The following is a 15,350-nucleotide window of genomic DNA, read 5'->3' as shown; positions in this document are numbered from 1 at the left end:
AAGATGCTGAGAAGTTATTTTTCACCTGCATAGGTTCCTATGGCACCCAGCACTTTTTCTCATTGCCTAGGAGGTAGTTTAGTTAAGGTCTGATTCTCTTGACCATGGACTCTAAGCAGAGATTGGGTCTATTTTGCTGTGTGCACACGTGCGTGCACTCAATTGCTCAGTCATGTCCAGCTCTTTTGTGACCCCATGGAGTGTATAGCCCACTAGGCTCCTCTGTCCATGGACTTTTCCAGCAAGAATACTGGAGTGGCTTGCCAGTTCCTCCTTCAGGAGATATTGCCGACTTAGGGATCGAACCCTCATCTCTTTTGTCTCCTGCACTGGTAGGTGGATTCTTTATCACTCTGCTACCTTTGCTAACCATTATTATATCCTTGACACTTAGCTTAACAAATATTTTTTCAATAATTGAATGGAGGCATTTTCCAACAGGTGACTCTCATTTACAGGAAGCTCTCGCCAATGGGACATGGCATGTTCAGTTCAGTTCAGTCGCTCAGTCGTGTCTGACTCTTTGTGACCCCATAAACCACAGCACGCCAGGCCTCCCTGTCCATCACCAACTCCCGGAGTCCACTCAAACCCATGTCCGTTGAGTCGGTGATGCCATCCAACCATCTCATCCTCTGTCGTCCCCTTCTCCTCCTGCCCTCAATCTTTCCCAGCATCACTGTCTTTTCAAATAAGTCAGCTCTTCACATCAGGTGGCCAAAGTATTGGAGTTTCAGCTTCAACATCAGTCCTGCCAATGAACATCCAGGACTGATCTCCTTTAGGATGGACTGCAATCCCTTTGCAATCCAAGGGACTCTCGAGTCTTCTCCAACACCACAGTTCAAAAGCATCAATTCTTCCGTGCTCAGCTTTCTTTATAGTCCAACTCTCAACATCCATACATGACCACTGGAAAAACCATAGCCTTGACTACACCATTACCTTTGTTGACAAAGTAATGTCTCTGCTTTTTAGTATGCTGTCTAGGTTGGTCATAACTTTGCTTCCAAGGAGTAAGCGTCTTTTAATTTCATGGCTGCAGTCATCATCTGCAGTGATTTTGGAGCCCAGGGACATGGCATGCAGTATGCACTTGTTCATTGTGAGGCAGGTCCTACATTTTGTTCACACCAAGATTAGGTCATTTGTGAGAGTTTATTCTGTCATCTATATCCCTGCCCCACCCCCCCCCAACCGTACCCACTTGACTGCGGTCTCAAACTACCTAACTTGGCCTCCTGACTGTGGCCTAGGGTGCAGTCCACCCAGGAAACATGATCTAAGATGTGACCATAGTCATCATGAGTTTATAATCCAGCCAGACAGTGTATTGAGTAGATTTCCCTGTGCTATACAGTAGGTTCTTATCATCTATTTTATTTACAGTCATGTGTGTATGTCAATCCCAGTCTCTCAGTTTGTCCCTCCCTCCCCTGTGAACCCCTGGTAACCCTGTTTGTTTTCCACATCTGCATTTCTGTTTTGTAGATAAGTGCATTTGTACCCCCCCCTTTTTTTAGACTCCACTATAAGTGATGTCGTATGATATTTGTCCTTCTCTGACTGACTGACTTCTCTCAGTGTGACAGTCTGTAGGTCCATCCACGTTGCTGCAAATGGCATCGTTTCTTTCTTTTTCATGGCTGAGGAATATTCCACTGTGTATATGTACCACATCTTCTTTGTCCACTCCTCTGTTGATGGACATTTAGATTGCTTCCATGTCCTGGCTATTGTAAATAGTGTTGCTTTGAACATTGGGGCACATGTTATCTTCTTGAACTGTGGTTTTCCCCAGATAGACGCCCAGGAGTGGGAATGCTGGTTCATACGGTAGCTCTATTTTTAGTTTTTTAAGGAACCGCCACAGTGTTCTCCATAGTGACTGTACCAGTTTGCATGCCCACCAACAGTGTAGGAGGGTTCCCTTTTCTGGAGAAAGCTGCTTGAAGGAGAAGGCATTTTGAGTGGGGGTAGACAAGCTAGGCTTCCAGTAGATAAGCGGAAGATTGGTAGAAATATGTACTCAGGCTATTTCCTTTCCGTTCCTGGTTTTCTAGCTGTGATTTCTACAAAACAGGAAAGAATCTCATCAGTAAATAGAAAAAGTGTTTGCTGGATGTTATGGGAACAAAGAAAACTGTCCAAACTGTAGTCAGCTGCAAGTGACTCAAGTTCACCACATCCTCCATAAAAGGATACGAATCTCCACATTGGTGAAGTCACTTCTGTTGAATAAAACTCAACACCTATTTGGAGATTGGCAGTAAAGAAGGGCTGAGGTGCCCAGTGATTTATGTCCCTATTTCTGCCTGGCATGCAGTAATCGCTGTCTGGAATGACATACTGTAGGTCACAGAATAGAATTTCAATGGGAAAAGCAGAAACGTGGGTGGCTAAAAATTAAGATGCTTGATGGTAATGAATTCTGGTTCGCTCTGGCAGGTACTTGCTCTAAATCTTCCTTCACTGGTGGCAGGGGGAAATGAGAGGTTATGGAGAAGAGCAAGGGGGTTGATAACACACGTTCATTCGCTCCTCTGGTGTGTATTTATCGAGCATCTAGTTAGGGACGCTGTGTGTTCCCTGCCTGTATCCTTGAGCCCACCCTAGAAGGTCTTGCAGACAATGCCTGTTCCATGGAACGGCTTCCTGCGTCTCTCTCTGAGGCCATTCCCTGGCTGTACTCGGCCAGGGAGGCATGGAGTTTTTGCATAAATATCCCAGCTTCCTTACCCCCAGGAGGCAATTTTGAGGTGTGTTCCCATCTCAGGAGGTCCCCGGTGGGCTTGGATTCCAGGCGCAAAGTAGTAAGCGCCTGAAAGGTTCCCTAACCTGTGAGTTTCAGATCCTTGTAGGATGGGTGTGTGAATTAAGACGATGCTGTTACCACCACCACTAATAGTTACTGTTTGGCTTGGTGCTTGAACTTCATTACCCAACTAATTCTTAGTGACTATATGAGATAGGTGCTTCAATTATCCCAGTTTTAAAGGTAAAGAAACGGGAAGTATGAAAGAATAAATAACAGAGCCACAATCTGAGTTCTAACCCAGATGCATTTGTTCCAAGGGACCAGCCAAACTGTTAGAGTACAAGGTCTAGCAAGGAAATTGCTATTATTACTAGCAAGTGCCCAGAGTATATAGTTGGTGCTCCATTTATTTGCGGAGTTAAAAAAAAAAAAAAAAAGAATGTCAGTAAAAAAAGAAAAGAAAAAAAAGTGAGCACCAGTCTTTGAATGGAGTCAGAATTCTGGATCAAAAAATATTTGTGATTAGATGAAAAATAAGAGGGGGGTGGGGACTCTCCAGCAGGTCAGCGATTAGGACTCAGTGCTTTCACTGCCATGGCCCAGTTCAGTCCCTGGTCATAGAACTCAGATCTTGCAAGCTATTCATTGTGGCCAAAAAAATAAATAAATAAATGATTGTTAGTTCCTTGAGATTATGAATTTTTTTATTTTTGGCTTTCTCTTCCCTGCCAAAGAATGGTAGGTCCAAAACAAATATTCCTTGAATGAATGAATATGGAATTTTTTTTCTAAGTTGCTGGTAGTTCCCTAGTTGTTTGACTTAAAAAAACCAGTTCCAGAAAGGAAACTGCCTTAAAATCCTATGAATATTTCTCTCTAGGTGTTGGGATACTGAAATATTTTATTTTCGTGCCTTATTATTTTTCTTGATGAATCTGGATTACTTTATAACTGGAAAGAAATACTCTCTGTTTGAAAAAGAAAATCAGTCTCAAAGCATAAATGGTTTCAGAGCAGCCTGAGTGTGACACTGACCTATATGTAGATGCTAAGCTAATTCGAGTAGCTCAGAGTCGCAGAAGCAGGAGTGAACTGACTTTGGTGTCACATTCACTCACCATCTCTCTGGGGGTCATGCCAGTAGTGACTTAAGTCTGGCTAGGATGCATGTGAGTGCTAAGGCGCTTCAGTTGTGTCTGGCTCTTTGAGACCCTATGGACTGTGGCCCACCAGGCTCCTCTGTCCAAGGCATTCTGCAGGCAAGAATACTGGAGTGGGTTGCCTTGCCCTCCTCCAGGGGATCTTCCTGACCCAGGGATCCAACCCATGTCTCCTGTGTCTCCTTCTGCATTGCAGGTGGATTCTTTACCGCTGAGCTGGGCTAGGATAGTGACCTCATTTCACAAACAAGGGACCTGACAGCTTAAGAAGCTCACTGACCAGGACAAGGCTCTGTTTTGGGGCCTGGCTGGCTTGGGACTCAGGGCATCTGACTTTAATCCCAGTGACCTTTCACTCTGTCCCTGTGGCCCTTTGTGAAGACCCATTCAAGAAAGTGAGACAAGGACAGAGGTGGATTGGTGGACCAGGGACTCATGTGACAGGGCTCTCTGAGCATGATTGAGTTCTTTTAAGGAGAAAAAGTCTGGCTTAGACTTTGTGAGTCAGACAGCCACCTGGGTTGGAATCCCTGTTCTGCCACACACTGTCCTGGACACACTGTTGCGTATCTCTGAGCCTCTGCGTTTCCATCTGTAACTGGCCTGATGTCCGCCCGCCAGGATTGCGGTCAGGGTCAAACTGGCGCCAAGTGTGTGTTTTCTGCAAGAGGCGGCTGTGTTGATTGTTATCACTCCTGTGCTGTCTGTGTGCGAGCCATTTTTTTTTCCAGTCATGTTGATACTCATTGGTGTCCATGAATTAGTGTTCCCACGTGTATCAGTCAGATTTTACTGAGTAACAAAAACCTCAGAATTGCAGTGACTTGCTTGACAGCCGATGTTTATTTTCACACTCAAGGGTCTGTGGGTCGGTTGTGGTTTGGCTGATCTAGGTGGGGCTTGGCTAGCTCAGGTTGGACTTCAGATCGGGTTCCCTGCAGGGTCAAGACTGAAAGGCAGCAGTTGAAAGGGGCTAGTGAAACCTCCTCCCCTCGTGGTGCATCACAGAGGGCAAGGGATAGACTTGGGAGCAGTACATTTTCTCGCTTCCACCTGAATTCTGTTGTAAATGAGTCGTCAGTGGTCCAGTCTAGAATCCATTGTGGAAGAACGAAAAGAACCACCACCCACCATGGTGGGAAGGACTGCAGAGTCACATGCCGAAGGGCAGGGATGTATAATTGAAATCCAGATTGAAAGTGAAGAATAGGAGAATTGATCCATTCTATATACTGCCTTAATTGTTTGCTTGAGTGGAGCATAGAGGGCAAAGGAAAGGCAAGATGAGAGGTGGGCTGGGAGAGACACTGATTATTTATGCCAGGACAGGGTCTTGTTTTTCAGGTACATACAGCATGTTAAATTGTGGTCGGGAGGTGAATGTTATGGGAAGATCATAGTCTGTGATTCTGGGGAGCAGTATATGTTTATGCTATGCCTGTACCTCACTGCCTTGATTATTCCAGCTCTGTAGTAGGTTTTATTTAATTCCTTATTTTTGGCTGTGCTGGGTCTTTGTTGCTGCACGTGGACTTTTTCTAGTTTCAGAGAGCGGAGTCCACTCTCTGTTCTGGTGCTTGGGCTTCTCATTGCAGTGGATTCGCTTGCTGCAGAATACGGACTCTTGTGAGCTCAGCAGTTGTGGCTCATGGGCTTATTTGCCCTATAGCATGTGTAGTCCTCCTGGACCAGGGTTCAAACCCATGTCCCTTGCGTTGGCAGGGGTATTCTTAACCACTGGACCACCAGGGGGGTCCTGTAGGATGCTTTGAAATTGGGAAATGTGAGTCCTCCAGATGGTTTTGCCTTTCCTGAGTTCATTGCTTTTCCATATCAGTTTTAGGATAAGACTGTCAATTCCACATCTAATTTAAATGTGTGACTCGAAGTTCAGGAAGTCAGTCACCGTTGGCATCTAAAGTTGAAGAAAGTAGTTTCATCATATATCCAACAAATATTTATTAATACTGTGGTAGACCCCATTCTGTGGTCTGTGGATACAACCAGAAAGTCCAAACGTTATCTTTGTGTGCTCACATGACTTATTATCAAAGCAGATGTCAATCAGTTCTCACGTGAATAATGCAGACTTAAAAAACTGAGATAAATTCTGTGATCTAATCTAGAGGAGTAGGAAGAGTTCCCCTGAGGAAGTAAGATTTAAAGAAGCACAGACGTTAACTAGGCAGAGTCCATGGAAGCCTTACAGGCAGAGGGAACAGCAGGGCAAAGGACCTGAGGTAGGAGGACTGTGGCAAGTTTGGGATTTGAAAGAAGGTTGGGTGGTTGCAGCAGTGAGTCAGCTGCCTGGGTGGACAAGATGAGGTCAGGGAGGAGGTGGGTAGGAGTCTGACTATGCTAAATTTTATATATATATATAATTTTTTGTGTGTGAGCTCTTTTTGCTTTTATTTATTAAAAAAAAATTTGGCCGTACCACATGTCATGTGCGGTCTTAGTTCCCCAACCAGGGATAGAACCCATGCTCCCTGCAGTGGAAGTGCAGATTCTTAACCACTGGACCACCAGAGGAGTTCCTGTTGATTGATTTTTATCTGGAAGCACTGAGAAGCCACTGAAGAATGTTAAGCTGTAGATGAAGAGATGACATGATCAGGTGTATGTTTTAAATTATTCTGAATATTGTGCTAAGTTGCTTCAGTTGTGTCCAGCTCTTTGCGAGCCTATGGACTGTAACCCACCTGGCTCCTCTGTCCGTGGAATTCTCCAGGCAAGAATACTGGAGTGGGTTGCCATGCCCTTCTCCAGGGGATCTTCCCAACCCATGAATCAAACCTGCATCTCCTGAGTCTCCTGCATTGGCAAGCAGGTTCTTTACCACTAGCACCATATGGTATTAGCCAGTTGTATTTGGATGTGGGATTTTTTTTTAATTGTTAAAAAACATTTTAAACATTTATGAGACTATTGGGTGATATCAAGGAATTATCATCTTTTTAGATGTGGTAAAGGTATTGCTGTTACATTTTTGTAAAAGACCTTTTATAGCGACACATGCTGTAGTATTAATGACTGAAATAAGATGTCTGGAACTTGTTTCTAAATAGTGTGGAGAGTGGAGGGGTTAGGGTGTGGATGGAGCAGGATTGATTATAAGTCATTTGGGCTGTGCAGTGGAGATCTCTATTGTTGTGTCTGCCTAATAAAACGTTAAAAAGAAGGAAAAGATTGTCCTGGCTTTAGTGTAGGGGATCAGATTTCAGAGGGAGAAATGAAACCAGTTAGGAGGTAGTTGTAGGTGTAGTAGCCCAGGTTGAGAATGGTGGAGTCTGGTCCAGGGCTGTGCCAGTGGAGATGGAGAGAGAGAGGGACAGGCTGAGAAATACCTGTGACTTAGGGTTGGGTTGGATACAGGAGTAAAGGAGATGGGGCTTCAAGTGTGTCCCTGGGTCTCTGGTCCCAGAGGAAGGTACCACTCTGAACTAGGGATCACTGGAGAAGAATCAAGCATGTCCTTTGACTTCTCTTATTTTCACACCCCCTACTTCTGTTTCCCCTCCATTCCAAAAATATTGAAGCTGTTCCCTTATGTAACACTTTTAATCCCAGACTTCCTGTGCTCTGTGCACTCAGCAATTAATTAAGCTTTGGTATGCATGAATTAATTAAAATCCTGTCTCCGGTTCAGAGGGGCTGTCCTGAAATATAGAGATTCATGTATATATCTACCTTCTTCTTGGGTTGATTGCCTTGGCTGGGGGAACTTTGCTACTTCCCCGTGGGGACACAGCTGTGGCTGTCTATCTGTCTCTCTGCCATACCTGTCAGCACAATTTAATTTCATGTTTAGGAGCCCAGGTCTGGAGATGTTAATGACTTGTAAATTGCTCTCCAACGTAGAGCTAGAAATAGAACGCAAGAAGGATTCCGGAGCACTTGCGCACATTTACTGATGGAGATGTCAGCCCCAAAGTGGATTGCTGAAACGGTGGTTTCCCAGCTGTCTTCCTTCCCATTCCTGGATAGCCACTGTGGAGTGGGAATGTTCCTAACAAGGGTGCTGGCCTCCAGATGAAATCACGTGTTGGTCTGAGACAATGTCTTCTGTCTAAGCCCTTCTGGATGACTCTTGTCACGTTTTATCTTGCCCCCCAATCCAGGTAATTTTCTGATGTGACGGCTGAGACATGAGATCTTCAGCCTCCAGGCTCTCCAGTTTTTCATCAAGAGATTCGCTATGGAATCGGTGAGTGGTCCAGAGAGCTCGGCCTGGGAAATGTGGAGGGATGCTTTTGGGAGGTTGAAATGCAGAATTTGATCAGACTCAAGCCCTGGAACCTTCAAGAGACACCACGAGCGTGGATGTCAGTGGCGACCAGATCTTTGGCATTTGTAGAACTGTAGGCTTTTTGATGTGTCTCCTCTCACATTTCACGTCTCCTGTGTGCCGTGGGAAAGGGTGGTGTGGCCCCTGAATGAAGTCAGGAATGAGGACAGAACAGTACTGTCAGCAGTAATAAGTGCTGGTGTAGCCGAGTGGCTCTTTAAAGATACTATTTCATTCAGTCCTCCTGATAATCCTACCAGGAAGGGCTTACCACATTCATCTCACAGATGGACAACTTGCCCGACTGGATTTTTCTTTTTTAATTGGAGTATAATTGCTTTACACTGTCGTTTAGTTTCTGTTGTACAACGAAGTGAATCATTTATGTGTATACATATATCCCCTCCCTCCTGGCGCTCCCTCTGACCCTTCTAGGTCATCACAGCTGAGCTCTCTGTGCTATGCGGCAGGTTCCCACTAACTGTCTGTTTTGCATATGGTAATGTATATATGTCAGTGCTCCTCTCAGTTTTTCCCACCCTCCTCTCCCCGCCTCTGACCCCCCCACTCCCTCCCCTCCATGTCCCCATGTCCTTTCTCTACCCCTGCATCTCTATTCCTGCCCTGGATATAAGTCCATTTTTCTAGATTCCATATATATATGTTAGTATATGATATTTGTTTTCCTCTTTCTGATTGACTTCACTCTGTATGACAGACTCTAGGTCCATTGACATCTCAGCAGATGACTCAATTTTGTTCCTTTTTATGGCCGAGTAATGTTCCATTGTGTCTCTATGCCACATCTTGCCTGGTTGGATTTGAAACCAATTTTCCTGATTCCAAGTCTCTTGTCTTTTTCCTCCTGCAGTGTTGCCTCTTGTAGAGGTATGATTTGCCCTATTTTGCAGCTGGGACTGCTGGGGCCTGGCATAGAGGCACATGATAGAATCTTAAGGCATCTGACCTCAGTGGGTGGAGGTTTGTGTTGGTGGATGATTTAAAAAAGAATTGTACTGGACAGTCTGTGAAGAGCCATGAAGAGTCAGCAGAGAAAACTGAAAGAGTCCAAGCATCTTTAAGTTGCCAGGGTGAATCAACACGGGGTCCACCTGCTATGATTGGCATACCCCAGAAGTCAGCTTGGTGGTGGGAAGACAATGGGTGCTGGACAGGTGGTTGAATCCTTGCTCTGCCCCCGTCTTGCTGTGATCTCAGGCAAGTTACTAACTTTCTCTGTTCTTTTTTCTTATTTATGAAATCTGGGTGATAATATTTATGTTTCAGGGTTTTGTGAGATTAGGAAAAAAGGTCTACAAGAAAGTGTCTCATATAATGTAAGGGCGTAGAGCATTATAATTATTCCAGTTTTTAAGATGGAAGTCATATTTAAGGATAATTAGACAGGAGTGCCCTGAGTGTGGAGGAGAAGTTAGAGGCTAAAGGCAGGGAGGCCAACTTAAGAGGCTTTCATGTGACCCAGACATGAAGTAATGGGGACTGTTGTTACCATCTTCTAGGATAAATGAGACTTTGCCTGCTGATTTTCATAGTTTGACTATTACAGAATTATGTTTTATTCTATTTTATTTTATAAATCAAGAATCCAACACGAAAGTGACATTAGTTTTGTAGATATCTGCTTAGGTGATATTGTTACCAAACCAAACCTGAGTCTGCTCGCCCAACACACAGCAAAGTCAATCTGCTGACACCAGGTTGTGGTGAAGGAAAGTACAGCTTTTATTGCAGGGCACCAAGCAAGGAGAATGGGCTTGAGATCTGAACTCGTGAGGGAGAGGGTCACAGGGTTAGTGCATGGTTCTTTGATTAGCTGCTGGTGAGGTAACGGGGTCGTGTTTTGGGAATCTCATCTATCAACCTTTTGCTTCCAGCCCCAGTCTGGCGTCCACATGTTAGTGGTCAGCTTGCAGCAGCTTCCATCTGGTGGAGGTTTCAGTATCTGCAAAACAGCTCAAGGATATGGCTCAGGATGTTACCTGTAGCCCTCAAGGAGGAACTAAAGATCTTGACTTTGTCTTATGGCTAAATTATTATTATTTTGTCTTACGTCACTGCTTTCTTTGTGCATATTCTCATTTTTCTGATTGAATTTGCTCTTTGAATCTTGGCGAAAGCCTTGGAGGCTAAAGCTTTTATAGAAACAAGTGGTAGGGAACATGGTAAGGTGTGTGTGTGTGTGTGTGTGTGTGTGTGTGTGTGTGTGTGTCCCTGGGAACATCCTGCAGAGTCTTCTTCAGTTTCAGTATTAATTATAATTGTAATAAGAGTGCATTATTTAAGATTAGGTTTTGTTATGAATGATGTAGAATCTCAAAGAACATTGGCTTAAATAGAAAATAGAAGTATATTTATCTGTTACCTAAAAGTTCAGTTCCAGGGCTGCTATAGTAACCCGTGAAAGACCCAGACTTTTCCTCTCTTGTTTTTCTGCCGTGTGGGCCTCCATTCCCCTCAAGGTCACCTCATGGCCCATTCTGACTGCTTCTGTGCCAGCTATAAAATCTACCAACAGGAAGAAGGGAAGAAGAAAGGCAGCCCCCCCCCCCCTTTTTTTAATCATAACTAATGCTTTTTAATTATTTAGCTTCTTACAGTACTCACATAACAGAAACTGACCAATCCATGTCGTTTAGTGTCTAAGTCATGGCCAACTCTTGCGACCCCATGGACTGCAGCCTGCCAGACTCCTCTGTCTGTGGGATTTCCCAGGTAAGAATACTGAAGTGGGCAGGCAGGCCCCTTCTTTTAAGGATACTTCTGGGTATCACATGTGCTGTTTCTGCTTATATTCTTTTGGCCAGAATTTAGTCCTTCAGCTATACTTAACTGAAAGGAAGGCTGGGAAATATGATCTTTCTTCTGCAAGATCACCTGCTTATCGAAATTGAGGATTATTATGAGACCAAAGGAAGAGAACAGATATTGGAGGACAGATCTTTCTTTGCTATGCAAGTATTTATTAAAAAGAGTGCTTTTGAGAGGATAGACTCTGGCCAGACTACTGGTATTAAAATCCTGGGTTTAGGATGCTCTCTGTGACCCTGGGAAAGCTACTTAACTTCTGTGCCTTTATCTGCACTTATCTTTTGTGCCTTTAAGTTCAGTTTCTTTATCTGTAAAATCCTATTTCATCTGTGCTCCTAAGGATTGCTTTGCGCATTAGATGAGTTAAGGTACAGCACTTGGACCAGTATCTAGAACATTGTGTGTTGTGCGAGTGTTAGCTATTTCTATTACTGCTTCTTCTACTGTTAATAAAACTTCTTCTGTTAACCACTATTACTTACTACTTCTATTGTTACCATTGGTGCTGCTTCTATTATTGCAACTACTGTTTCTCCTATCACATCTGCTGCCGCTGGTCCTATTACTCCTACTATTACTGTTCTGTGATTGTTGCTGCCAAGTATTGTACATACATATATGAAACGCTATACTCATGGCATGGTGTTACTCACATCCCCAATGTGAAGATAAAGTCAGGGAGGATAGTAATGTGTCAGATGCATGCATCTTGCCGGATAGTGGTTCACCTTTGGGTGGGTCGGTGAAGAGTGAGTGACCTGTAGGGAGCATCAGGCAGCTTCTGGGATTCATCGAGTGCTCTGGGTGCTGGTTACACAGATGTCAAAATTCTTCCACTGGTACTTTTATGACATAGACCATTTTGTGCGTTTGTTGTATATTTCAATCAACATCTCATGGAGCAGATAGGTGATCGACCATGAGTGAAACAACACACCGCCTGATTCTAAAGCCACCACTCTTTTTTAACAGTAATGTAAAGCCCAACACTGTTACTTCTTTTCATTTATTTGTTTGTTTGTTGGCTCTTTCATATAACATATATAGATTCTTATTACTCAGGTGCCAGGAACTGTGCTCAGTATAAGCAGCCGTATAACTCAGCCCTATGCTCATGGGGCTTTCTGTCTAGAGGAAAAGGAAAGATAAACACTATACAGATTGGAACTTCCCTGGTGGTCCGGTAGCTAAGACTTCATGCTCCCAGTGCAGGGGGCCCAGGTTCCATCCCTGGTCAGGGAGTTAGATCCTGCGTGCCACAACTAAGCACTGGTGCAGCCTAAACAAATAAATATTTTTTAAAAAGCATACAGATGGACAGCCACTGGCTTAGGCTCAGCGTGGGATGCCCTGGGGCCACAGGAAGGTCACATAAACTAATCCAACCACACAGTCCTGTGTCTGATAAAATAACAGTGATATCCATCTCAACTGACTGCTTTGATAGGGTGGAAAGTCCCCATGTCCCTGCTTAAGCTGACCAAGTCAGAGCTACATCAAAACACATAAAGCGGTTCTTTGCCTTTCCTGCTAACTGGCTCTGAGACGAGGTCAGCCTTTCTTTTCCTCGTTTGTCGCTGTGACAGTCATTGACCTACACCTGGTGTCTCATGGAGCAGAGAAGTGCTGGAGCTCTGGAGTTCAGTATACAGAGGGAAGATGCCCAGGAGCAGAGGTTCTCTATCAGCCTCCCCAGTGGCTCAGTGGTAAAAAAAATCTGCCTGCAGTTCAGGAGCTGTAGGTTCGATCCCAGGGTCAGAAAAGTCCCCTGGAGGAGGGCATGGCAAGCCACTCCGGTATTCTTACCTGGAGAATCCCATGGACAGAGGAGCCTGGTGGGCTACAGTCCACAGTCACAAAGATGATTCATTCAGAGATGACTGAAGCAGCTTAGCATGCACACATGCAGAGTTTCTCTATATGTACTGGGACATGAGTCCAGGGGCCTCATATATATACTATATATTCATACAGAATAAAAACACTGGTGATCAGTGACTAAGACTGCGCACTTCCAATACAGGGGGTCTGGGTTCCACCCCTGGTCAGGAAACTACATCCCACTTGCCACAACTGAGACCCGGTGTACTCAAATACATAAATAATTTTTTTTAAATGAATGAAGGAATGAATGAATAAAATCATACTCCACAACTGAGCAGTTGTCATCCCTGGGAAAATTTAAGTCCAGAGGAATAAAGAACAAGACGTTCCTTTTTTTCACCCCAAATAGCACCAGGAGGGCGGGAGTAGCAAAAGACAGTGTAATTGAATTCTGAGCCGGCAATGGGAATCATTTGGCCTTATTTTCAGGATTTTTCTCCATGTGTAGAAATGAACTGACCTAAACGCTAGACCCTGCTAAGCCAAGCCCAGGAGAAACCCTCCCTCCCCCCTTTGCCTTTGCAGAGGTCACGGCAGACGCCCTGTCCTCCTCAGGCTGTGGGCTGTCAGCCCAAATTGAATTTCCCTGAGCCCAGCTGATGTCCCTTTTTGGCCGCAGGGCAGGGGTCAGGCTGAATCCAGCACAGAGACGGGAAATGTGTCCTTGGAGCTGAACGTAGAAGCGCTGACCTCTCAACTCAGAGGTGCATTTCTGACATTGTTGGAAGGGTTGGGAAGCCTTATGATTTCTGGATGTGAAAGAAAAGGAAACGCGTTTCAGAAAAACAATGTTCAAGTTCATGTGAAAGACAAAGCAATGTGTTTTAGAACAACAATATTCAAGTGTTTAGAAAAAAACATATTCAGGGAGGGGGAGGTGAATTATATTCAAAGGACTGTGAAAGCCCTTTATATATATAATTGAAGCTGTTTAAAATCCAACTGCTTATTTCGTGACCTTGGCCATTCCTCGGTTAGATGCATGCAGGAAGGAAATTCCTACCTAGACCCAAAGTTGGGAAATTATGATCCTGGTCTGCTTTCCTTCCCTCCCATCTTTCTCTTCATTTTTTTTTTTTTTTTCCCTTCCCTCCAAAATTTATTAAGGAGCTGCTGTGTTCTACATTTTATGCTGAGTCCTGGGGAAATAGATGAGTAGGACTCATTTCAGAGCCTTCCTGGGCTTGTCATTTATTTATTTGAAGACACTTATTCATTCTTCAAGCATTTATTGAGCACCTAGTTTGCTCTGATGTGTTCGTCAGGATAAAAGACTGAGTTCCCCCTCCTCCTGAGTTTATACTTTATTGCTTTTTTCTCTTGCTCACTCAACAAACACTTTCTGAGTACCTGCTACTAGCTGGGGACTGTTTCCATGTTTGGGGTTCCAAGATGAACAAAGTATAGCTTTTTTTAAAGCAGATTTCTTTGATGTCGACCATCAAAAGGACTTTAAAAAGTCTTTATTGAATTTGTCACGGTATTGCTTGTCTCGTGCTTTTGATTTTTTGGCCATGAGGCATGTGGAATCTTAACTCCCTGACTAGGGGTTGAACCCACACCCTCTGCATTGGAAGTTGACATCTTTATTTTAAAAAAATAACCTTATGTATTTATTTTTATTGGGGCTGTGCTAGGTCTTCGTTGCTGCGAGAGTTTTTCTCTAGTTGCGGTGTGCGGGCTTCTCACTCTAGTGGCCTCTCTTGTTACGGAGCTCGGGCTCTAGGACATGAGGCTTCAGTAGTTGCAGCTCCCGGCTCTAGGGGGTTCAGTAGTTGTCGCCCATGGGCTTAGTTGCTCATGTCCCATGCACTGGCAGGTGGGTTCTTTACCACTGAGCTGCCAGGGAAGCCCTGGAAGGTGAAATCTTAACTGCTGGACTGCCAGAGATGTCTCTAGTTTCTGTCTTGATGGAGCTAACAGACCAGGCAATATTGTCTTCATTGGACTTCCATGGTGGTCCAGTGGTTAAGAACCTGCCTGCCAATGCAGGGGATACCGGTTTGATCCCTGGTCCGGGAAGATCCCACATGCCATAGGGCAACTAAGCCTGTGCATCACAGCTACTGACCCTGCGAGCCCTAGAGCCTGTGCCCCATGGCGAGAAAAGCCACCTCAACGAGAGGCCTCCTGCAAACTGCAACCGTGAGTTTGAAAGTTTCTCACCATTAGTTGAGAAAGCCCATGTCCTGCAAGGAAGACTCAGTGCAGCCTTAAATAAATGAATAAATTTTCAAAAATATTGTATTCATCTCCTAGGGCTGCCATAACAAAAATACTACAAACTTGGTGGCTCAAAAATAGTAGAAACGTATTGTCTCACACTGGAGGCCAGAAGTCCAAAACCAAGGTATTGGCAGGGTATTGAAGCCTATGGGGGAGACTTCTTCCTTGCCTCTTTCTAGATTCTGGGCTTGGCTGGCAGTCTTTG

At 44.4% G+C, this 15,350-nt stretch overlaps 1 protein-coding gene across 1 annotated transcript in view; it reads left to right on the top strand.

Annotated features, from left to right (window-relative positions):
- ASAP1 (ArfGAP with SH3 domain, ankyrin repeat and PH domain 1) overlaps nt 1-15,350 on the top strand; it is a 326,825-nt gene that overhangs the window by 24,027 nt on the left and 287,448 nt on the right. The window contains exon 2 of the mRNA XM_065902602.1: nt 8,040-8,125. Coding sequence (XP_065758674.1) covers nt 8,067-8,125 — 59 coding nt within the window. The 5' untranslated portion in view covers nt 8,040-8,066. The remainder of the gene's footprint in view (nt 1-8,039; nt 8,126-15,350) is intronic.

Source organism: Muntiacus reevesi, chromosome 12 (genome assembly GCF_963930625.1).
Source record: "Muntiacus reevesi chromosome 12, mMunRee1.1, whole genome shotgun sequence".
NCBI classification, from domain to species: Eukaryota; Metazoa; Chordata; class Mammalia; order Artiodactyla; family Cervidae; genus Muntiacus; species Muntiacus reevesi.
This window is presented reverse-complemented; position numbering and strand designations above follow the sequence as displayed.